The 22,791-nt window shown below is 37.1% G+C and overlaps 1 protein-coding gene across 1 annotated transcript in view; it reads left to right on the top strand.

Annotated features, from left to right (window-relative positions):
* The window catches only part of CNTN6 (contactin 6), a gene marked incomplete at both ends in the record, with an annotated part of 231,957 nt that overhangs the window by 105,526 nt on the left and 103,640 nt on the right, over nt 1-22,791 (top strand). Inside the window, 1 exon segment of the mRNA XM_082849209.1 lies at nt 17,974-18,069. Coding sequence (XP_082705335.1) covers nt 17,974-18,069 — 96 coding nt within the window.

Here is a 22,791-nt window from a genome sequence, read left to right as displayed (position 1 = left end):
GGTATATAGCAGTAAACCTTTATTCCTGGTCACAAGTCTTTGGGTTACTAGGTGGTTTTTCTGGTCTCATCTGTGCTCACTTATTATTGGGGATGGAATAAGCAGCTCTACTGATTTTGCTGGGTCCTTTCAGTACAGGCTGAGGCAACTGGACTGACTCAGTTCTTCTGCACAGAGTCTCTTATGCTCCAGCAGGTTAGTCTCAGCTTTTATCATAGTGGCTGGGTGGGGTTCCAAGAGAAAGAGAGTGAGCAAAAGATTACAAAGCTATTTTGAAGCAGAGGCTCAGAATTGGCAGATTGTCACTTCTGCTGCATTTTGGTTGTAAGGCCAGGCCAGATTAAGCAGCGGTAAAGTAGACTATGCTTGTGATGAAAGGTCCTCCAAAGTCATATTGCAAAAAACGTGGGTATAGTGAGAGGCGAGGAATTGGGGCTAATTTGCAAAAACTCTCCTATAAATGATACAAGGGATGACACTGAAGAAAATTCCATGTAGGGGGAACAACATATTTAAAGACTTAGAGGCTGAAAGGAACTAAGACATTCCAAACCTAGAAAAAAAAGGACATTGTGGAGTTTTTTGAAGAAAATGAATGGTATGAGAGAAAGCTGAAGTGGTTGGCAGGGATCAGGTCATGCTGGCCTCACTGCCCATGTTTTGGATTTTGAATTGCGTTCCAAGAACAATAGGACCCCACACAATTTTAAGAAATCGATTGCATGATCTCATTTTAATTGATTTTATTATCTAATTTAATCTTTTCACGATTTAATAGATTATATAATCTAATTTTTAATTAAATTTCTTTGGCTAATATGTGTGATAACATATAAAAGACTGTAATTATGCAAGTGATGAAACAGTTTGGGAAGCTATACAGTTGTTCAGATGTTATTGAATAGATGAGGAAACCATGGGTGAGAGGGTAGCAAAGGAGAAGGAAAAGTGGAGATACTGTGGAGGAATTTGTGATGTTAATAATGTTTGCTGCTGGAGGGATATCAATTTTGAGGGAGAAGATGATATCAAAGATGGTCAAATGGATAGTTGTGTTTTGTATGAGTAAGACTGAAGAACTACTTTGAGGAAGGAATTAAGAGTTCCGTTTTAGGGATGTCATATAGTTAGATGTGAAGGTCTATATTGCATATAAATATTACCTGAAGCCATAAGAGTGGCTGAAGTCACCAAGAGTGAAATTTTCTAAAGAAAGAAGAGGTCCCCAAAATAAATCCAAAATAATTCCAATTATTAGGCATCAAGGAATATAGATAGATATACACACACTTTTAAATGGCTACGTAGTATCTGATTATATGAACTTTACCATATTATTTTAAGTAACTCACTGTTAACGGGCTTAGTTAGACTTCATTAGACAGTGATATAATGACCATGTATTATATATTCCTTTACTCATTTGACCAATTATATCCTTAGAGTAGATACTAGAAAGTTGAATTGCTGGGGAATGTAAGTTTTACATTTCACATGTGAATACATCTTGATTAAAAACCCTTAAGAAACAGTTATACCAAATTATACTTGCAGCATCGCTGAGTATGCGGTTTCCTCAGTCCCTCTCAAGTGTATATATTGCTTAATTTTTCATTTACCATCTGATAAGTTACAAATTTTTGTGGCTTTAATTTGGATGTCCTGGTTTATTAATAAAATTGAACTTTTCATGTGCATATTAGAAATTCAAAATTCTTTTGCAAATTTCCTACACATGGTCTTTGCCTAGTTTTGTATGGAGGGGTTCAGATTTTTCTTATTAATTTCCAGAAATTATTTATTATAAGTGTATTAATAGTTCTCTATTCCAAGTTACTTAACATATTTCAACTTTTATTTTAATTTTGCTTGTGGTATTTTTATCTTATAGAAATTTTAGCATGTAAAATTGATATTTTTGTAATTCAAAGTATCTCTGATTTCCTTTAAATGTTTTTGTTTTGTGACACATGCAAAAACATTTCTAAAGCTCAGGATTATAAAATTATTCCCCTTTAGTATCCTTGTAATTTCACTTATTACATCTAGATCTGTGATTCATCTAGAATTTATTTTTGTAAGGAGCTTGAGGTAAACACCTAGCTTTGCTTTCTCATTTCTGTCCTGTGACATTTTCTCATTTTCATTTATTAAATAGTCCAGTGTTGACAGAGCCCATTTTCCACTTAAAATCCAAGTAGTTATTTGCTGTGGAGGCAGTAAAATGTAGTAATTAAGAGTAAAGACTCCAATTACCCTGAATAATTCCCTTCTGCCCTCATCCTGCCCCTCCTGGTAGAGAATGTAACACTGGCAGGTGACACAGTAAACTGTTCTACAAAGCTCAAGACTGTACCACAGGGCGTTATTTCTCCTCTGGAGAAAGCCTGTTTATCAACTAAAGACAAACTTTTAAAAAGGCAGCACTGCCTAGATGTTAGTAGTTTTCGGTGCTTTATTCTTCCTATGAATAGGTCAGATACAAAGGTTTCAAAGGCAGCCATTAAGACCAAACGCAGCATCGAAACTGGAGAAAGTGAGTGAAGAGTTGCCTTTGAGTCCATTCCATCAATTTCATTTTAACCTGATTTATTTGGCTATATGTCTGTCCCCCTCTGCATTTCCTATATCAGTTTTATCACAAATCAGTCCCCTGAAAGTTGTATTGGAAAAGCAATATGTGTGATTGAGATATTGTTAACAACAAAGCATGTTTTGGTCCCAGAGCTGTTAGATTCTGATTGATAAAATTTAATATTTTGAAGAGAGAGAGAGAGAGAAAAAAAGACTATTTTTCCAATTCCTTTATTTGTTGTATGGGTAAAGTTCTTTTTATCTCCTCTACTTTCATTGTAGCAGTACAACTGAGATTCAAATCAATTATTGAATGCAATATCCAGATGTCCAGATTATTTTTTGGTGCTGCTGCTACTTCTTAGTGGGTGAGAGAAAAGATAGTTGAGGTTCTGGAAAAAATGTCAAAGCTCAGCAATAAAATAAGGATTTCATTGAACAGAGAGTAATGAAATCACCGAATTTATTTCCCTTTCACTGTTGTAATGCAGGTAAATCTTGCTTCATATGTGTCACAAAGCTTGAACGTGCAGTGGCCTGGCTCAGGTGGTGCATGGTTTATATGTGTGGGACTGGAAGAGTACTCATAAATACCTTTAATAAAAAACTGTGGGTTGAAGCAGCTTAGTTTTTCAAATAAAAGAAGTTTCATTTGTGCCTGGGATCATAGCTGTTAAAAGTCAACTTTCTCAACTTTTCCCCCTAGTACCACTCTTCTAATATCGCTGGATGCCTGAGGATTTATATCTCCAGTTCATATTGACACTCTTAGGTTTGGCTATTATCTGCTCCATGGTGCAGTTACCTTTGTCTGGGGTACTTTCAATTTCCTTTCTCAGATCCTCTTCTTGGCTGTGTCACATAAAGATCAGCCAGGCTTAATAGAGATATTAGTCTGAAGGAGTGTTGGTGAAGGGGTAGACCAGGGGTATAAAAAGCCACACAGTAAATACCTTTGATTTGCAGGCCAAGCTCTCTGCTGTTACAGCGTGAAAGCAACCATATATAAACAAATGTGTGTTGCTGTGTGCCAATAAAACTTTATTTACAAAAACAAGCAGTAGACTGGATTTAGCTTGTGGGTCATCATAGTTTCCTGAGTCCTTGAAGAGACAGAATATTTTTTTAGATGCATTCTGCCAATGGGGATAGCTAACATTTATTGAGCATCTACTCAAAATCTCGTATCATTTAGCAAAACTAAGAGGCAGGAACTATTATAAACCCATTTTACAGATAAATAAGCAGAAGCTGACAAAGATCAAGTAATTTTCTAGGACATGGTACAGGGATGTTTGAGGTCAGGCTCATCCTGGGACCCAAGCTTTCTAACCATTTATTCCATAATGCTTTTCTAATTAAATCAATAGGAATGAAGATCCCACAAAAATCCATTTCGGTGAGATGTTTCCGTGTGTGAATAAGTTTTTTTTCCTTTAATTAAAAAAAAAAAAATGAAGTATGACATAGTGCTCTAGCTTATTATCCACAGGATCCTAGTTTGCTATTATTGTTTAAATTTAAGTGTTTACATTTTTATATGCAGAAAATTAATTATGAATTTATTGGTAGGGGAAAAGTACAGAAGACTAAATACAAGATATGTAAAGTCAGCATGAAATGTTGGAAAGTGTCAGGAATTTGGAGTTAAATGAACTGGCTCTATCACTTACAAGATGTGTGAGTTTGGGCAAGTTGCATTTTGAGTCCTAATTGTCTCATTTTTAAAATTAGAGCAGCACTGGCTCTATAGTTACATTATTTTCAGAATCTACTGAATTACTAAATAGAGACATGCTTGTACAGATATATTAATATACAAAATCATGAACAGCGTAATATATAAAATACATTGCATATAATTAAATATATATATGCAAACATACACACACGAAAGTATATTATGTATGTGAAAGTGTATGTTAAAAAGTTATATCTTCTTTAGATGAGTAAAGAGAGTCTAAGTTTCAATGATCTAAACCAAAAATGCTTTGAATGTGAACCAAAATTTTAGAAGAAATTTTCACAGATTCTGAGGCATAAAGAGCTGTTAGCGGGTCATCTAGGCCATTCCTCTGTCTTTAGGCAGAGATATCCTTAAGCCAATGCATATGAGATCCTGACTACTTCTTTTAGAGAAGCAATTTAGTGAAAGTGCCTATAAACCCTTTGCTGATAGAAAGAGAACCTCTTGAATACAAAACTGACTCCCTGATTGTAAGTGACTCTGTGATGACAAGCAAGAGAACTTTTCAAAAACAGAATATCAAGAACATTTTTTGTTTTGGCGAGCCAACTGCCTTGCCTGCCTGTGGCTTCCAGACAGGGGTTCAGACTCAAAGCATCCAGAGGCTCCATCTGTACTTACTATGCAGCACAGCACCTCTTACGGTCCAGAGGTGAGTCTGAATATTTTATACCATTAACTATGTAGTACCAAAGATGGATTCAGGGCAGATGTTTGATGCTGCAGCATGTTTGGGCTGTTGAATACCATCATGAGTTTCTCTACCTCTCGTCAACATTTGAATAGTGGTAACAACAGCAATACAGTCCCATTATTTGGTGTTTTAGGTAATAATTCACTGAAAGAAAAACAAAAATTGATTTTGTTTCTATAAGGCATCATATTCTCTGCTTTATGAAGAAATACGGAAACTGGCTGTTCAAATTTAATGTGAAGCTTCAGAAAACTCCATGTGTGCCATGAAAAAGAAAAAAAAAAGAGAGAAACATGGAATTCCCACAGGAGACGAATCTCTTTGGCTATTCAGTTCATTGCTGCATTTTCAGCTTCTGGAGCAGTGCTTGGCAAAGAGTCGCTGCTTAATAAATTGGCAGATAAGACTTGTTTTAAATGTCTGTGGTATACTCTTTCTGTTTGCTTGACTTTCTTCAAAACCAGACTTCATGACAAGGATTCGGATGAAGTAGTATATTTGGAAGGTAATTTCAGGAAGCATGGTGAAGGACAAGGAAAGTATAAAGGAAGGACAGAAAACCCACAAAAAGGAAGCTCAGGGGTAGGTTATCACAGTGGGCAACTATGGCTAAGTACAGTGGGGCCCTCTGAGAAGCTGTACAGAACACACCACACGATTGCTCCACCACAGGGCAAGGAAGCTAGGGTTCTTACCTACCAACTCCTTTACCTCCTGGGTTGAGGGTCACTCCTGAGGACATTAAATTCTCAGCAGGCATACAGGGGATGTAAGTCATACTATGCTCATGGAATAAAGAAGTCCACGGAGCAGTTTCAGGCAGAGAGACCCAAGTGCTGAAGGTAGCAAATTCTCAACTGTAACTGTCCCCCAAAGTGTCAGGTGACTTCCTAGATGGGCTGAGCTACAATGGCTGCTACAATCATACCTTGAAAGAATCACACTACTTTTGGTTTTCTAAGTGACAGTCATAATGTGAGAAAATTCAAGAAATCTGTTGGTATTTGCATCTATTACACAGTTTTAATTAAAAAGGTCACAGAGACTTATCTAATAAGGTAAGAGGGTATGTAAAAGTTCAAAGATAGCAGTTCAGGAATTTTATGTTTTCCATATACTTGACCCTAGTATTTCTATGAGCAAATATGTTATTTTTCAGTTGTTTCTGATTACTGAGTAAGTGATTGGACTGTACTTATTCTACTCTTAAAATAAATGAAATACCTAATTGAGGCAATTGGACAGTGATCTCCTTGATTAATCATTATGCTGAAGATGATAATTACAGTTTCTGCTTGTCTTGTAAAAGAGCAAACCTAGGTTGCTGGATGGATAACCTCTTTTCTATAGTCACAGTTGTCTGGCATTAAACATCTCAAAAATCTCAAATACGAGACACAAGCAAACTTCATGGTAGGTTCAAGAGCTGAGAAGTGTATAGAGCGGTTAGGATAAGCCAAAACAATATGCAGTCTGAGATTTTAAGGGTGCATGAACTGTAAGTAAATACAAGGAGACTGATCTGCCGAGAAGAGAATGGAGCAGATGCTCAAAGAAAAGCAGAGATGACGTAGACCATGACGACTGGAAAAATAAAAAGGAGATGGAGGGAGGGAACAGCTGTCCTTTGGCCTTCCTGTTCTCAGTCACGTTTCTGTACTGTCGGCATGATTTCTCTTGAAAACTTTATACCTGCCCCCTCCTTTAGTTTAGAATGCTTTAAGTAAATTTCTGTCCCTGCCATGCAAAGAGACCCAGATCAAACAATGAACATGATTATGATTGTAGCAGAAATTAGAATGTGTTAGATCAACTGGGTCATCATTTAGGCATTATGGCATTGTGGTAAAAACTGTAGCTCCTTAGAATTTGAAGCTTAGCTCCAACAATTAATTACTAGTTCAGTGACCTTTTGGCAAGTTTTCTTAAGCTTTTGGAGTTTAGCATTTCATGTGCAAAATATGCATAATAATGGTACGTACTTATTAGGTAACCATATAACTTATTGAGGACTATTTGACATAGTATTTAAACAGGTTACTTATAGCATTTCATTTGATTCTCACAATAATCCAATAACATAACTATTATAACATATGTTTATAGATTAGATTCACCCATCCATTCTTCTTTTCAGCAAACGTTTGTTGAATATCCTTTAGGTATCAGATAATAAGTATATTAAGTAACACTTAAAAGAGCTGAGAAGTAAACTTTTCAGTGTCTCACAGTTTATAAAACCAAGAGCTGAATTCAAACACAGGCTTATTTAAATCCAAAGCCCAAACATTATCTTTCAACTATGTGAACACTCTTTCCTTTTATATAAAAGAAATAAACATCCCCTCTGCTCATGGGTTTGTCTCTCTCTCATTGGCCATGATCTTTTATGACCAAACTTCAGAAGTGATGTGCCATAATTTCTGCCATACTGTTGGTCACACAGACCGATTCTAGTAAAATGTGGTGGGAAGGGACTAGAGGAGGAAGTGGATACCATGAGCAGGTTCACTGCGGGCCATTTTGGAGTCTGGCTACAACATCATTTTTCAGAATACATCCTAGCCTCTGCTCTCTGCAATCTTCTATGATCCAAGAAAAACTGTTCTTATCCTCTCAATTCCTGAAGAATATATGCTGGACTCCATATGTAGTATTTTGCATTCACACATCTGCTTTAGTTATAATTATTTGTTAATTCATTAAACATGTTCAATACCTGCTTTTTGTGAGCACTGACCTAGTTACTGAGGGAGGACAAGGTCCCTCTTCTCTTGAAGCTTATAGTCTATTTCGCAAAAATTGAAATAAATTAAACAAATCATCATTTCTGACAGTGATTAGACCTTTGGGGGAAAAATAGAGAGTGATGGGGAGCTGCTACTTTAGACTGTTTGGCCAAGAGAGGCTTCCCTAAGAAGGTAGCATGTAGGTGGAAATCTGAATGTTAGAAAGAATCCAGCGATGCAGGGATCTGGGAGGAATTTTTCAAGCAGAAGAAAGGAAAAGACCGAGGACCATAAAGGGAAGGAAACCTATTGTGTTCTGAGAAACATGAAAATAAAATGTTCATTGTGTATGGAGTTTCCTGAACAACAGACGAAAAGAAGTGGTAAGAAGGACCATATCATACGGAGGCTTAAATAATTTAATAAGTGATTTAAAGTCGTTTTTTATTTCTCTGAGCTCATTAATCATTAATCAAACGTTTATTGAGTACCTACTGTGTGCCATTACTGTTTTATGTACTGGGAATACAAAAACAAGCCCATATACTCATTTTGTACAAGGAAGTCATACATGCAATTGCAGTTGAGTAGGGTTAATAAATAATTTCACGAATACATGAACTAATGAACAAACTCTACATTTAAGAGATTCTTATAATAAATTATAATGAAATGCAAGCAAATCACTTATCATTTTAGTGTATTAAATCAACCAATACTTCTCGAGCACCTGTCTATGAGATGCAGCTATTTAAAGGGATCCTGAGAGATTCGGCAGAATGAGGCTGAGACTGAAAGAACCAATTTCAACTTTGTCAGAAAGAAGTACTATGACTCAGACCAATTTCATTTACACAAAACTCCTGTCAGCTGGCATTTTCTGCCTCTTAAAGTCTAAATAAAATCTACTCACTGTTCTGTAGGAAAATCAGTGTCCAGATTCCTGCATATCCCAGTAGACAGATATTCATTCTGACCATTGTTTCCAGCTCCAGCTTTGTCTCTGCACTACCTCTTACAGTTTTCCCTCTTTTCTTCACCCTGGTTTTGACCCAAGAGTAGATGGTACTTTTAGTTCTGTCCCCCACATAAAGCACTGCTAAATATATTCACATTGTTTTTGGTTTGTATCAAAACATTTGTGGAGGTTTGGGGGAGGAAAGGTATATTGACACAAGAACACAAACCATTTTAAGTTGAACTGTCTTTTTCTGAAAGTCCTTCAGCATTCTGTAAGTTGATTTTCCTTTTGTTTCTATTTCTTCCCCCACCCCTACCACCCAACCACATCCCTGCTCATTCCTAACACAGACCACTCTGGTTCTCTCAAAAGTGTCCTGTCTCCTGATCCACCATATCCTTTGGAGCTCAAACAGCCCATTTTCTTAAATCATCCCCAAACTTCAGGCATCTACACATTATTTTTGTGGGGTCTGAAATATCCACGTACCACATACACTATTATTTATTTTTCCCAATCAAATTGCTTTGACTTTTTAGTAAGTACATTTGTTTAAAAGGACATACTTATCACCACTGTATCTAGAAAATTGGTGTCATTCATCATAAATAGAAGGAAATTTTAAAATGCAGTGCACAGCAATTAAAATTTAAAAATATTTATTTGTATAACACTTAAGTGCACTGCCCATAGAACCAAGTATACCTATCCTGTACATCGGTAGTATCTTTCCTGTTCACCTGTCAAGGTTACTATAAGTAGTTACAAAGATGATAGAAGTGAAAGTGCTTGGGAAAAGAATGGGATTTTATTTAAAATAGGAGCACATTCTTGCTCTGGCTTCTGCTCTCTCTCTCTCTCTCTCTCTCTCTCTCTCTCTCTCTCTCTCTCTCTCTCTCTGTTTCTCCCTCTCTGTCTCTAAATGACAATGCATGCAAAAGTCCTTATCACTGACCCTCAATTTCCCTGAGGGCTGAGCTGGTGAAAGCTGCAAAGAAAATGCAGATTGTAGCTGTGACTCCAAAGACCTTGCTCAGAGTAAAACAATTTGATAGAAACAAACAAACAAACAAACAAAAAAAACAGTATTTAGCAACAATCATGAAGTCAACTCCTTAATTCCAGTTGTGCAAGTTCTTGCAAATTGAAGTCGGTAGGATAAAAACTCTGGTAAACTCAGAGCGTAAGTGTGTGCGAGGTGTTTGAAAAAGTGCTCTCATTTCACACTCTTTGTATAAACAGGAGTAGTAACACATTTAGCCAGGGGCTCAGCTCCATTACCTTGAAAACTCCACCTTTTATATTCTACATAGGTTGCAAATTTTGAAATCAAACATTCTGATTAAACCATCACAATGAATAAAAGGGCTTATTATGTGCTCTGTCAGAAAGGACTCTGGTTGCTGTAAATGTTCACATTAATCCCTCTTATCAAGGACCCTGGAGACTAACTTCAAGGAAATCATTCCCTTTTACTCTAATGAGCATCACAAAAGTGGGTCAAAAGGGAGTTAAGAGTGGGATTGTTCTTGAAAGGACACAGGTTCACCATATTTCCACCAAAACTAACACTCCAGCCCCCTTTGCTGATGATCTGGGACAGGAGGTAATTACAGCTGAGGCTCTGGACAAACTCCCTCAGACCTCAGGGGGGGGGGGGGCAGCGGTCAGTTTGGCTTTTTTGCTACAACATGCAGACTTTTGTACCAGGCTAGGACTTTCTTCCCCAAAAGGCAGGAAGACTGTTGGATAAAAAAGAAATTCTGCTTTGCCTTCTTCTTTTCCCCTTCTCCCTTTCCTCTGCTTTTTCCCTCTCCCTCTATGGAATGACCAGAGTGGTATCCTGAAGAGCTGAAAATGCTTCCAGAGTCAGAGCTAGGTAGGAGTCCCTTTCTGGCCGTCTTCTAGCTGTGTAGCCTTGGGCAAGTTACTTAACCTTTCTGAACTCTGGTATGTTTATTTATTATAAAATAGTGTCATAATAGCTACATCTCAGGGTCACTGTGGAGATTAAATGTTATGATGTTTATAAAGTTCCAGTAGCTGGGAAGTATGTCAGTAAATAAGAATTCCCTTCCCCTGTACTAGAAACGCCTTTCACTGTAATCCTCCAAGCTCTTAACTGATGCATTCAAATGTTTAACTGAAATTTATTTAAACCCCAGTGTCTTTTGGATTAGCTACTTTGGTGTTCACGATGGAATGTATTTTCTCTGTCACTCATGGCTCCTCAGCAAAATCCTCAAATGTTTATTCTGGAGAAAAGACTACCTTGATCTCTCTCCCCCCCCACTCACACACACACACACACACACACACACACACGCACACACACAGCTGAGTCCACATCTTCCCACATGCTGCAGTGCATCCTTTATTCACCTGAGGACTTGACCTACTCCAGATACTCCTCTTTTTGCACTTGAGCACTATTTGTATCATTCATTAATCTCAAGGAGCACAAATAGCCCTAAGAAATCTCTTTAGAGATAATTGACTAAAAAGGTACTGGCACTATCCTCCCTGTAGAACAAGAGATGGGAAAATGAGTAGGTGCCAAAAGGCACAATCGAAGACCAAGAAGAAGCAGGGCAGCCTAGGAGTTTTCTGGCTACTCACACACCAGGCCAAGAGGTTACGTCTGCCTCCAGCTGGGCTGTGTAGCTTTCTGGGCAGAGAGGTTCAATGACCCTCCATGTAATAACTCCTGTCAAGTTGGCGAAACATTCTCTGTAGTAAAATGAAATGGGATGTGGCAGTGCTTGGAATAAAATTTGACTTTAGGCCTTTTTTTTTTCATTTATTCACTGAGCATTTGGGCTGGCCACTGGGTGAGCAGAAAAGGGAGTTCCATAAACAGACTTCAAGAAAATATGTTTTGTTACATCATCAGACTGAGATGAAAATAAAAAATGAGACCTATTTAAAAATTCTAAACAACCTCCTTTTGGTGATATGTAGGTAGATCATTAATAATACAAAGTCCCCAACATTATTATTTAGTACTTAACATCTTCTAAACATTTAAAAGACATTATATGATTATTCTTCTAAGACAGGTGCTCTTGGTAGCTTCATTTTAATTAATTAGGCCGCGAGGCTTGAGGGATCTTAGTTCCCCGACCAGGGATTGAACCCAGCCTATGGTAGTGAAAGCGTGGAGTCCTAACCACTGGACCACCAGGGAATTCCCTGTAGCTTCATTTTAAAGAGCCAAAAACTGAGATAGAGAATATTTAATCTGCCCTGTATCAACAGCTAGCACGGTGAGGCTAACATTTGAACCTATACAGTCTGATCCTAAACCTGTGTTCTTAATCGTTCTGATCATTGGTCACAGTCTGATCATTCTGTTCTATCACTAATAACCTCGTCGGGAATTCATTAGTGGGTTGTTTAATCTTTGCATGCCTACTTAAACTGCTTCTTTTCTTTCCAGAAACACTGAAGATCTGAACTCTTCAGTCCTCTCACATCCAGTCTATCCTATGCTATCAAAGTTGCATCACTCCATCCTTCACTTCTGCTTCTCTCATTTAGTTTTAACTATAGGGAATATGCAAACTTAATAAGCAAGACAGAGGACAGGTCATGCCTAAAACTTGTATCTTTTTTTTAAGTCATAGCTGACACTGTTCTTACCACCATTAATCAGACAAATGAGTCCATTTATAGAATTTCAAATCCAGTCTTACATGTATATTATAATAGGCCAATTATTTCATATTTGTTTACTTGTGTTTATTAAATGCTTTTCACTCTGAAAACCTTGATGCTGGGCTGATAGAAAAAACCTATCCCCCCCCCCCGACTATTATCCTATATATTTTTTCTTAAACACCATAAGAAAATGGTTTTCAGTGGATTCATTATTCTCAGGAAACCAAGAAACGACTCACTTCTCTCCATTTATTTATGAATTTTTATAAAAATACTTTTATACCACAAAAGGAGGAATTTTAACTTGGATTGTAAATGGATTTGACACCAGAATCTCTTAAAATATCTCTTTACTTCCTGCTTGCATATTACCATTCCAAATTTATGTCCAGTATCAAGACTTAGCTATTGCCTCTTTTACAGAATTTGACAATATCACTGTGCTTTATTAGGTTATGTCATGTTATGTTACTGAGTTGTGCTAGGAAACACAGTAATATCACAAACTCTGTAACTGAGTATATCGCATCTTGAAAATGATGGTGGAAAATGAAACTGGTCTAAGTAGAGATATTTTTGTATGCCACTTAATAGAGATCTGGGAAAATTAATTACAGTACCAAGAACTTCAGCTTATTCAAAACCACCAGGAAACAGGAAATAGTAACATGAACAATTTTGGTATTCTCCATGAGTGGTCCTCTTCTAAGGGGAAAATTAATGGAGATATGAAATCAGAATTACCTTACCTTGTCTTAAGATTCAAAAAGAGTACTTTGATTGCAAAAGTTGCATATACTATATCTGGGAATTCTCCAAGACTGATGCAGAACTAGAGAATTATTCTTGGTATCTTTCACCATTTCCCTTTCACTGGGCAAGAGTATCAGCTTCTCCTCCTCCAACAAGATATTTTTGCCATAGGTGAAAACAAAACACGTACCTCCAACGTGAGAACTGCATCACAAAGGTGAACACACACACATGCTCCTCAGTCTTGTTTACTCCAGCACCACATCTCAATGCTGAGACTTCTTCAGAAGGATTTGCAAAGGGGGGAAACAAAATTTGATTGGTGGAAAGTCAGGAGCAGGGTAAAAGAAATCTTAGAGCTGAAAATCAGATTTAATGCCCTCAAAGTAACACATAATTGAAGTTGCTTTTGAGGTGTGGAAAGAGAGAAAACGAGCACTGTCTCTGGTCTGAGGGCAGATCATATGGCCTGTGTCTAGGGTCAGACTCTAGTTAGAGAGGCAGTTAAGCCTTGGGTGAAGCTCTAGCTAGAGAGGCAGTTAAGCCTGGTGGTTAAGCAAATGTCCTCTAGAGAGATGATATATGGAATTGAATTTTATTTCCTTTTCCTATAAGCAGTGTGAACTAGGGCAGATGCATCAATTTCTTAGTTGGTAGTAGGAGCTGGAGGGAGGTGAACTTTTTTGCAGAGGAAAATGGGAAGATTTTGATTTCCCTTGCTCTTCAAAGAGAGGGCTGTAGTGGATTATTGGAGAAGAGAAAGAAAGAACAGACGTAAGCAAAAGAACTTTTAAGAATCAAATACCTAATATTTGATTTTAAGGTGTTTGGGTCACATCTTACTAAATCAATAAGCTTGACAACAGCAGCACAAAGTATGATAATGGTGGTGCTTCAAGTGTGAGTGTGTGTGTGTTGAGGGGGTATATATATGTATGAAGATCAAGATAAGGGGCTAAGTTCCTTGTTTGCAGGGACACAAGAGTGGAGGTAAATCAAGAACCACATCTGAAGGGAGAAAAAACCAAGGATTCAGAGGAGCAAGGATATTAGAAAGGGAGCTATTTCTAACACCTAGCAATACAGCACTCCCCACCCCAACCCAGCAATCTACAGAACCCTGTGGAAAGGCATTGAGCTTTTGTGTTTGTTTGTTTGAAAATGGAATGGCAGTTTATGCCATTTTATATGCTGTAAGTGGCAGGGAGACCTCAGTCAACATCTGGAAAGCAGAATAACCTGGTGTTTGAGAATGTGAGCCCTGGAACCAGACTATCTCCTTTTCAGTTCTGTCTTGATGAATAGAAACCGTACGGTCTTCAGTAAGTTACTAATCCTATTTGAACCTCAGTATCCTCCTCTGTGAAATGAATGTGACGTTGGTACCTATATTCCAGGATCATCATGAAGATTCAATGAAACCGCTTCACTGTCTGGCACTTAGTAGTTATTCTTGATATATGAAAGAAAGAAAGAAAAATAAAGAAGATTTAAAACACTAAAACAAAATAATTCATGCACAGCAAATAGAGAAAGATCCAATTAATAGTATTATTTTTACTTTGGCCAACTCAACTACACTATGTCCTGCTTGAAGCATGGACCTTTTCCTGGTGAATATTTTTTCCTATCCCTATCTTTTCAGGTGCTGTTCTCTTGGTCGGGATCAATAAACTCTCGGTACCCACAGCCTTCCTCCGAGTTTATGAGAGTTGGCAAACCACTAGCCTCCTTCTGTGACAGGGGCTGGCACCACCAAGCACATCCTCTGATTGTGATCCTCAGGCCTTGGCAGCAAATACACAGTTTTCTCGCTTTAATTGGGCTGAGATTCATTCCTATAAGTGGTGGCTGCAAAGATGTATTCTCTTTACAATTAGGCGTTGCAATACTTAGCATTGCTTGGACTTAATTTTAAATACATTTTGGTGACCCTTTTCCCTCCACTGCACCTTGGTTGCTCCAGGAGAGAGCAAATGGCCCAGTAATTCTTTAAAGCTCATTTTATGAGCCATTCTCAGGCACTTCCTGCTGGCCTTTGGAACAGAGCCTTGTTTGTGAATGCATTTTTGCTTATGCTCCTGCCAAATGCTTCCTCCAAAACCAGCAATAAAACCACAGGATCCAATAAGCCCTGGTCATCAGAATGGCTTAATGAGAGCAACCTCGACAACTGGGGTCTTTAATAGCAACCAGCACGGCAGGACTTGTACCTTGGGCACAAGGACATCCTGGGCAGGTCACCTTTCTGGTTTATGGGAATTTCTCCAAATATTATAGAATTTGAGACTCAGGGAACGACTCATACTAAGCTATTTTTCTCTTAAGCAAAAAATGGATAGGACAAAAATAGGAAAAGGTGGTTCTCTCTGGCCTCTCCTTAAAGAAGAATAAATCTGGAGTTTTTAAATGTCTTACAGAGCAAAGAAAATTTCACTGAATGCATGTATGGCTACCTTCAGTGAACCTTGCTTCAAAATAATCTGAATTATGTTTCTGGTTAGCAGAAAGGTACTTGAAATACAGGTTGGATACTTAAAACAGATCTTGTTCAAAGTACATTCACATGAAATGGTACTTAAATTCACTTAATTTAGATAAAGCAAAACTAGATCATGTCTATGATCTGTGTGCTATTAAACAGTTTTAAAATCTGAATTATTAATTAAAACCTGTGAACTAGTATTATTTTCAAATGACTGTGTTTTGATTGCTAACAGAGCTTGGGTGACTTTTGAAAGAGGTTGATTTCCTTTCATGTCAGCTAATAGAAACCCCATTGTAATCATAAGACATGGAGAAATTATGTTACAAGTGGATACTATTTAAGTGGAAGTGAACACAGAATATATTAAAGTACCCATAGTCTTATCAACAGTGTGTTATAATGGCTTCTGATTAACTGAAAACAGGACTGATGTTACTGTGAGCGTGGAACACTGACAATGTGACACACGGAATTTATTCAAAAGCTTGTTAATTTCATACAGTCATTCAATTTCTCACTACTCCTTTGTGACAGTTTTTGTTTTCGTGACCATTAAAATGTCATGACAATTTAATGGGAACTTTCAATGATAATAGTAAGGAAAAAACCCCCTTAAAATCCTCACCTGTTATTACTGCTCGAAATAGAAACAATCAATATATTGATTTTTGGTTTTAAATTCAGTTTGTTAGCCTGATTCTTAATGAGTCACATGTAAAATGATGCAAACCCAAGTCAGGGCAATAATTCACATCAATGGTACCAACATATGTAGGCTGATTTAGTCCTTCAATGGCCAAAGAAGAAAGAGGGAATATTTGTTTAAAAATCCTCTAGAAGAAATGTAATGTACAAGGCACTCTAGATCCTAATCAGATGTAAGGCTAATGACTGCTGAAGAGGAAGGGGAAGAGATTTAGGTGGGAAGAAGCCGAGTCCATCTTGGGCAAATATTTTCATTATTAAAAGTAGAGCATATATAAGAGTTATTAAACTTATAATACTCCTGCCCCCCAAAATACCTCAAACAAGATAGAAATTTACCAATATCTAATATAATAATGCAAAGTAGGTGGTCGAGATCAGCTGTGCTTCTGCTCCATGCAGTCACTCAAGCACCCAGGCTAGTGGTCTTTTACCTTCAATATTTTCATGTCATTGGCCATCTAGATGGTAGTGATATTGGGTGGGTAGGTGGAGAACATTAAATTTTTTGGATATTTCCTCTCAAACGTAATAGGTGTAAGTTTCACAATATGTGAGAAGTTTCTGCTTACTCTATTTGCTGCAAAGATGTTTAGGAAATGTATCTTTTGGTTAGAAAAGTGTAGTATTTGTTCTATAAATCTATTACTATGGAAGAAGGGAGAGTAGATTTTGGTAGACAACTAGCAGTCTGTACCTCATGACACTTATCGCAATGTGTATATTTTATACACACACACACACACACACACACACACACACACGTTTTTTAATTGGCCTTCTACTTTTCCTTTTAGTAAGCACAATAAGGGCAAGGTACAAGTCTGCTTTATTTACCAATATATCTTCTGCCCTTAAATACCCTTCCTATCTTTTAGTAGGGGTTTAATACAAAATTTTTAAATCACTGAATGACTGATTGAATGAATGAATGAATAAAAGGGATTTTACAGGTGAAGAAACTAAGGTTCAGACATTAGCCTTTCCTGGAGGCTGGGTGACCATTTCTAGGAATGTTGAACGATTTCCAGCTCAGATGGATAGGTTATCAAGATAGCTAGTAAGCTGTCTTCCAGCACTGAATATCTATGATTCTTTGGTGTTGTAGGAAATTATAACACTTCATAAAAGACCGTGAAGCTGCTTTGTGAAGGAGTAAATCAACAGAAATTAGAAAATATACCTTTCTTCTCATTGGTTCAATCACATAAAACTCTGTCCCTCACAACATTCCATGCTAATTTCTCACAGACTTCATCCCCACATCAAAACGGTTACCATTAAGCTTAGATGCTAGAAGACTGCAACACATTTGTCACATACCTTTTTTAAATCACACCTTCCTTGGCAAGGAAAAGTAAATACGTGCTGGGTTTAAAAGATTTCCTATCGGGCTACAGGCTGCCTGGGAGAATAAAAGTAAACAAAAAGTGAGTTTTGTTAACAAATGTCTTTATCATATACTCTGTTTAACTGCATTAAAATAAAAGAAGGAAAGACGAAATTCTGAGAAATACAACCAGGGTACAGCAATTGACCATCAACTAAAACTTCTGGTCAGACAAGTGTGAGTGTTCATTACTGTTAACAATAAGTTTTTCTTCTAAAAATTTTTCTCGGCAAAATAACGAGTTCTAAACTTGCTTTTCTTTGTTTTTCAAGATATTGAAGACTTTGAAACCAAAACAAGAAGCACAGTGTCCGTCCGAGAAGGTCAAGGTGTGGTGCTTCTCTGTGGTCCACCGCCACACTTTGGAGGTATGGTGGGGCTATTTTGAGGCACACAATTCAGGTGGCCACTCAGGGAACAAAATAGGCACTTCAGTTCTTAGAGCCAATGGTAGACCTTCATCAAATTTAAGGGACCAGGAAGGTTCAGACTCATCTTGCTGCATCCCAACAGTCCTAATCCAAATCTTTTCTTTTAAAGATATTTATTCAATCAGCCACTCAACAGGTATGCCCTTAAGGAGACACAGGATGGCTCTGTACACACGTGTGAGAAATGGGGCTTTGCAGTGAAACAACCACAGCTGTTAATCTGCTGCCTGTCATCCTGCATGACAAAGGGCAATTTGTTTAACCTTTTTAGGCTTAGTTTCCTCACCTGTAAAGTGGAGACACTAATACCTATATTATAGTACTGTTGTGAATGTTAAATGAATGTAAATCAATTAGTTTAATGGCTAGTGTTTTATTTAAAAAAGAAAGCTAAGATTGTAATTTTATTTTTATTATCGGGCTCTATGGAGAAGCGAATGCCAACACTCATTCTGGTGACCTCACCTTAATTATTGGAAGAGGAAAGTTACCCCCTAATTGGAAGCAAATGTTGGATGGCTCTGAATCAGAATATCTCGTAGCAATGGTGAAAATCAAGCAATAAATGCCACTCTTTACTTTGGAAGAATCTGGATTAGCCAGTGAATTAACCTGTTGCCAGGGATCTAAACCACCCACTGATCTGCAAGCCCTTGGGGCTGCATTTTCTCAAATTCTGTACGGTTTGGTACAATTTGGTAGATTCTCAACCAACTGTGATCCTGCGAGGATTCAGTGTAAAAATATCCATAAAGTCATTTCATTTAGTACAATCCGATACCATACTGACTATATTGTAGTTAGCTTAATAACAATAGCAAGTGCTTACATAGTACACACCTAAATACTTTACATGTATTAACTTTTTAACTCTGTACAACAACTACTACTCGAGGGAGATACTATAATGATTATTATTTTACAGATGAGAACACTAAGGTACAGAGAAGTTAAGTACTTGGTCCAATGTCATGCAGCTGGTAGGCAGTGAAGCCAAGCTTCAGATCCAGGCAAACTGGGTCCCAGACCCTGGGCAGCTCTTTACCACCACTGCCTCTGTTATAGTTGATCTCCACTTTGGAATGGGAGGAGTTTTGGAAACACATAGACAAATATTTAAAAATAAAATGAAAGCAACTTTTCTTCTAATATTAAACCAAATCTTTTTTATGATCCTTTAAAAAGTTGAAAATATTTTTACCATTACTTTCATTTTTATACAACCTTGTGAAATGCTGACATAAAAAGAAAGAAAAAAAATGCACTGGAAGTTAACAATACTTTTATTCAATATTATTACAGACTGGTATGTCACTATGCTCACCTGAAATATTAGGGAAGAGTTACAAAACTTTCAATGCTGAGATAAAATAAGAGCACACAAAAATGTGATTTTTTTTTGATGTTTGTTTTTTAATAATAGAAAAATTATTTTCCAGTACCATAATCTAAGATGGCAAGACATGCAAATCATGTTCGTTTGTGCTGTCAGTCAGTGTCATTTTATACTCTGAGATTGGTCAAAGAGACTTGACAGAATCGAAGATTATTTTTACATTTGTTTACTCTAAATAAGAATAACAGACATGCAGAATACTTCTAAATGAGTGTCATATATTTTAAAAAGGCCATCAACTAGGAGACGCTTTCCCTTGTCACCTTGCCACCTACCAATGAAGAAGTATATGTTGATCTTTTAAAGCGTATAAGTCCTTCATTATAACAGTGTCTTTCTGCTTAATGCCATAAGACTAAATAACAGATATACAGAACCTGCCTTAAATTAAGATCGTCATAACTGAATAATGCATCCCTGTTGCATGCAAATTATGACAAACTTGCCTGATAGCAAAGTCGATTATGTAATATGAAATATTTTAGCAGGATTCCAAAGGTACTTGTCAATATTGACTTCATCTAGGTATTACAAGAATTTCCTTCCTGAGAGTCATGGCTTCCTCATCTCTACAAAGGAAGGAATGCTGGAATACTGTTCTTTTGTTGTTTATTGCTCTCTCAGATCAAAACTGAGGGGAATATTAACAGATACCTTTTGCTCCAATTATACAAATAGTCATTCATTCATTAAAGTATTAATACAGTAATTAATTCATTAAATTAATGCAATAAAGTATTAATGACAGTACTAAGAGCTACCAGTTGTTGAATTGTTACCAACAGCAAGCACTATATGACCTTCCATTTATTTTCTCATGCCCACTATTCCAATATTTCTTTAATTTTTATTTTATTTATTTATTTATCTATTTAACATCTTTATTGGAGTATAATTGCTTTACAATGGTGTGTTAGTTTCTGCTTTATACCAAAGTGATTCAGCTATACATATACGTTAATAATAATAATTTTAAAATGAGGAAATTGAGACTCAGACTAAGTAAATCGGTTTTCAGTTAGTAAATAAAGGCAAGATTCCAACCCAGGACTTTCTGACTTCAAAAAATGCCTACAGATAGAAGACTCTATAGTTAATTCTTAAACCTCAAGTTGTTTATTAGTTTCAAGAATCTTACACCTTCAGGTCTGCTAAGAGCCTGAGAGTGTCTTTAACTGGTTCATTAAAACAATTCTTTATTCTTTCTTTTCCTGCCTCACCTTCTTGTGACGGTGAATTGTACCAGGAAAGACCTCAAGAAAGAAGAGAAATATATTCATCAGATAACCTTTAAATTGGATTAATGGACAGCTGGTTTAAAGTGGGCTGACTCTAGAGACAGACGTGGTCTATCTTTGTCTGTCTTTGTAATTTGTCCTTAGGTTTCATGTGTATCTATGATCAGTGTCATAACCAGATGACTTCTTTTCTGGAGAGTCTGAGGAAGAACCCACTTCTAAGCTCATTCAGGCAATTGCCTGAATTCAGCTCCGTACGTTGTAGGTCTGAGATCCCCGTTTCCTTTTCGGGCAGCTGTCAAGAGCACTCTCATCTTCTAGAAGCTGCCCACACTGCTTGCCACATGCCTCTCCGTTTTCAGAACCTCCTTTGCATCAGTTCCCTCTAATACTTCAAATCTCTCTAGCCAAGAAGCATCCCATCCCAGTAGGGGCTCACCTGAACCGGTCAGCTCCACTAAAGATAAAGTCACTTTTTCCAAGTCAACTGTGCCATCTAATCTAACGTAATCATGAAAGTGACATCTCACCATATTCATTAATCCCATCATACTCAGATGGTGGGCAGGGGTCAATGGCAGTTATTTTAGAATTTTGTCAACCATAATACACTTTCCAAAAATTTTGCCTTCACTTATTTCCATCTCTCTAAAGGTTCCATATTTACTTGCACACTTGGCAGTCACAAAAACATGCCTTCGAAATATACTAATTTGGGCAGATGAGGTTAGCAGGGCAGGATAGAGCAAATGTTGGCATGGCTAAATTACTTTTACATCCGGTGTGTGAAAAGCAAAGATACACTGTAGATACCAATAAAGCTTCTCATAAAGAAAAGTGCTACAGATTCCATAGCGATAGAAGACCATTAGGGCTGAAATTTTTACATCATTTTTTGGACAATTTGATTATGTTGCCTTTCTCTATGTACCTGGTCAGCAGCAGTGAATCCCTCAAGTTGCTCAGTAACAAGGGAGAAATCATATTAAACGTTATATTATCAGAACATCCTGAATTCTTTGTGCTTTCTCTCTAGTGTATTCACAAAAAACTTGCAAATTCTTTTCTTAACAAGGCCTATCAAATACATTTCAGTGTGTTTTATAATATTAAAAAAAAAAAAAAAAACACCTACAGGAGAGTAGGAAAAATTATCAACTAGGCTGAATCCTATAAATTTACCCAGCAAAGAATAGCTCCAGGAACAAAACAAAAGAAAAAATGTGTGTAAACAGATTTCCCACAGAAATGACTGGTCACAACTCAATGAAATAGAGTAACTGGCATAAACCAAACTGAACAGGTGCTGTTATATGGACATCCTTTCTTTCAAAAAACCAAAGGAGATCTGAATCCAGAGTAGGCATTCTTGTGGATGCTTCCTACACAATTTTTAGGGCAACCACAACTGCAGATGTGCTACTCATCTAGGAAGGGGCGATTTATAGATAAAGGTTATTCTAGGAGAAACGTACCCAAAGTGGAAAAGAAAAGCAACCTAGGCAATAATGCCAGAACACAAAACTGGCACATTCTGCTGTACCCCTTAGAAATGTGAGATTTGGAAACAAAACAGTAACCATTCCCTATACTCTGAGGAGAGAAGTGTATTTTCTTCCTTAATCCTACTTCCTAACTAGAGATAAGCTCCATGAATGTGACTGAATCCATGCTGGCAGAAGCAGACTCATCCCTCCTTTCCATCCTCCTAAAAAATATGTAACTCCAAAATATTTCAGAGAAATGTAAGTTGTACTGAAGATTTGGTGGAAAGAACACATCGGACTGAAACATTTCATTTCCCATTAGACCTCACTTCTTCTCCTAAGCTCTATTGGTTGTCCATGACTTCCCTTATCTTGACACAATATCTAACAGTTCCTTCCATTATCTATTATAGTTCTTATCCTTAATTTGTATAACTGTCTCAGAAAAATACAATTCTCCTACTTAGTTTCTTGGTGCTTGGCAGAACTAAAATTTGGAGAGTCAGCTAAATAAAACCCTTTTCTTTCCTCCACTATG

Source organism: Leucopleurus acutus (assembly GCF_964270905.1).
Source record: "Leucopleurus acutus genome assembly, chromosome: 10".
NCBI classification, from domain to species: Eukaryota; Metazoa; Chordata; class Mammalia; order Artiodactyla; family Delphinidae; genus Leucopleurus; species Leucopleurus acutus.
The sequence above is the reverse complement of the archived record's forward strand: the minus strand, read 5'-3'. Positions and strand labels throughout refer to the sequence as shown.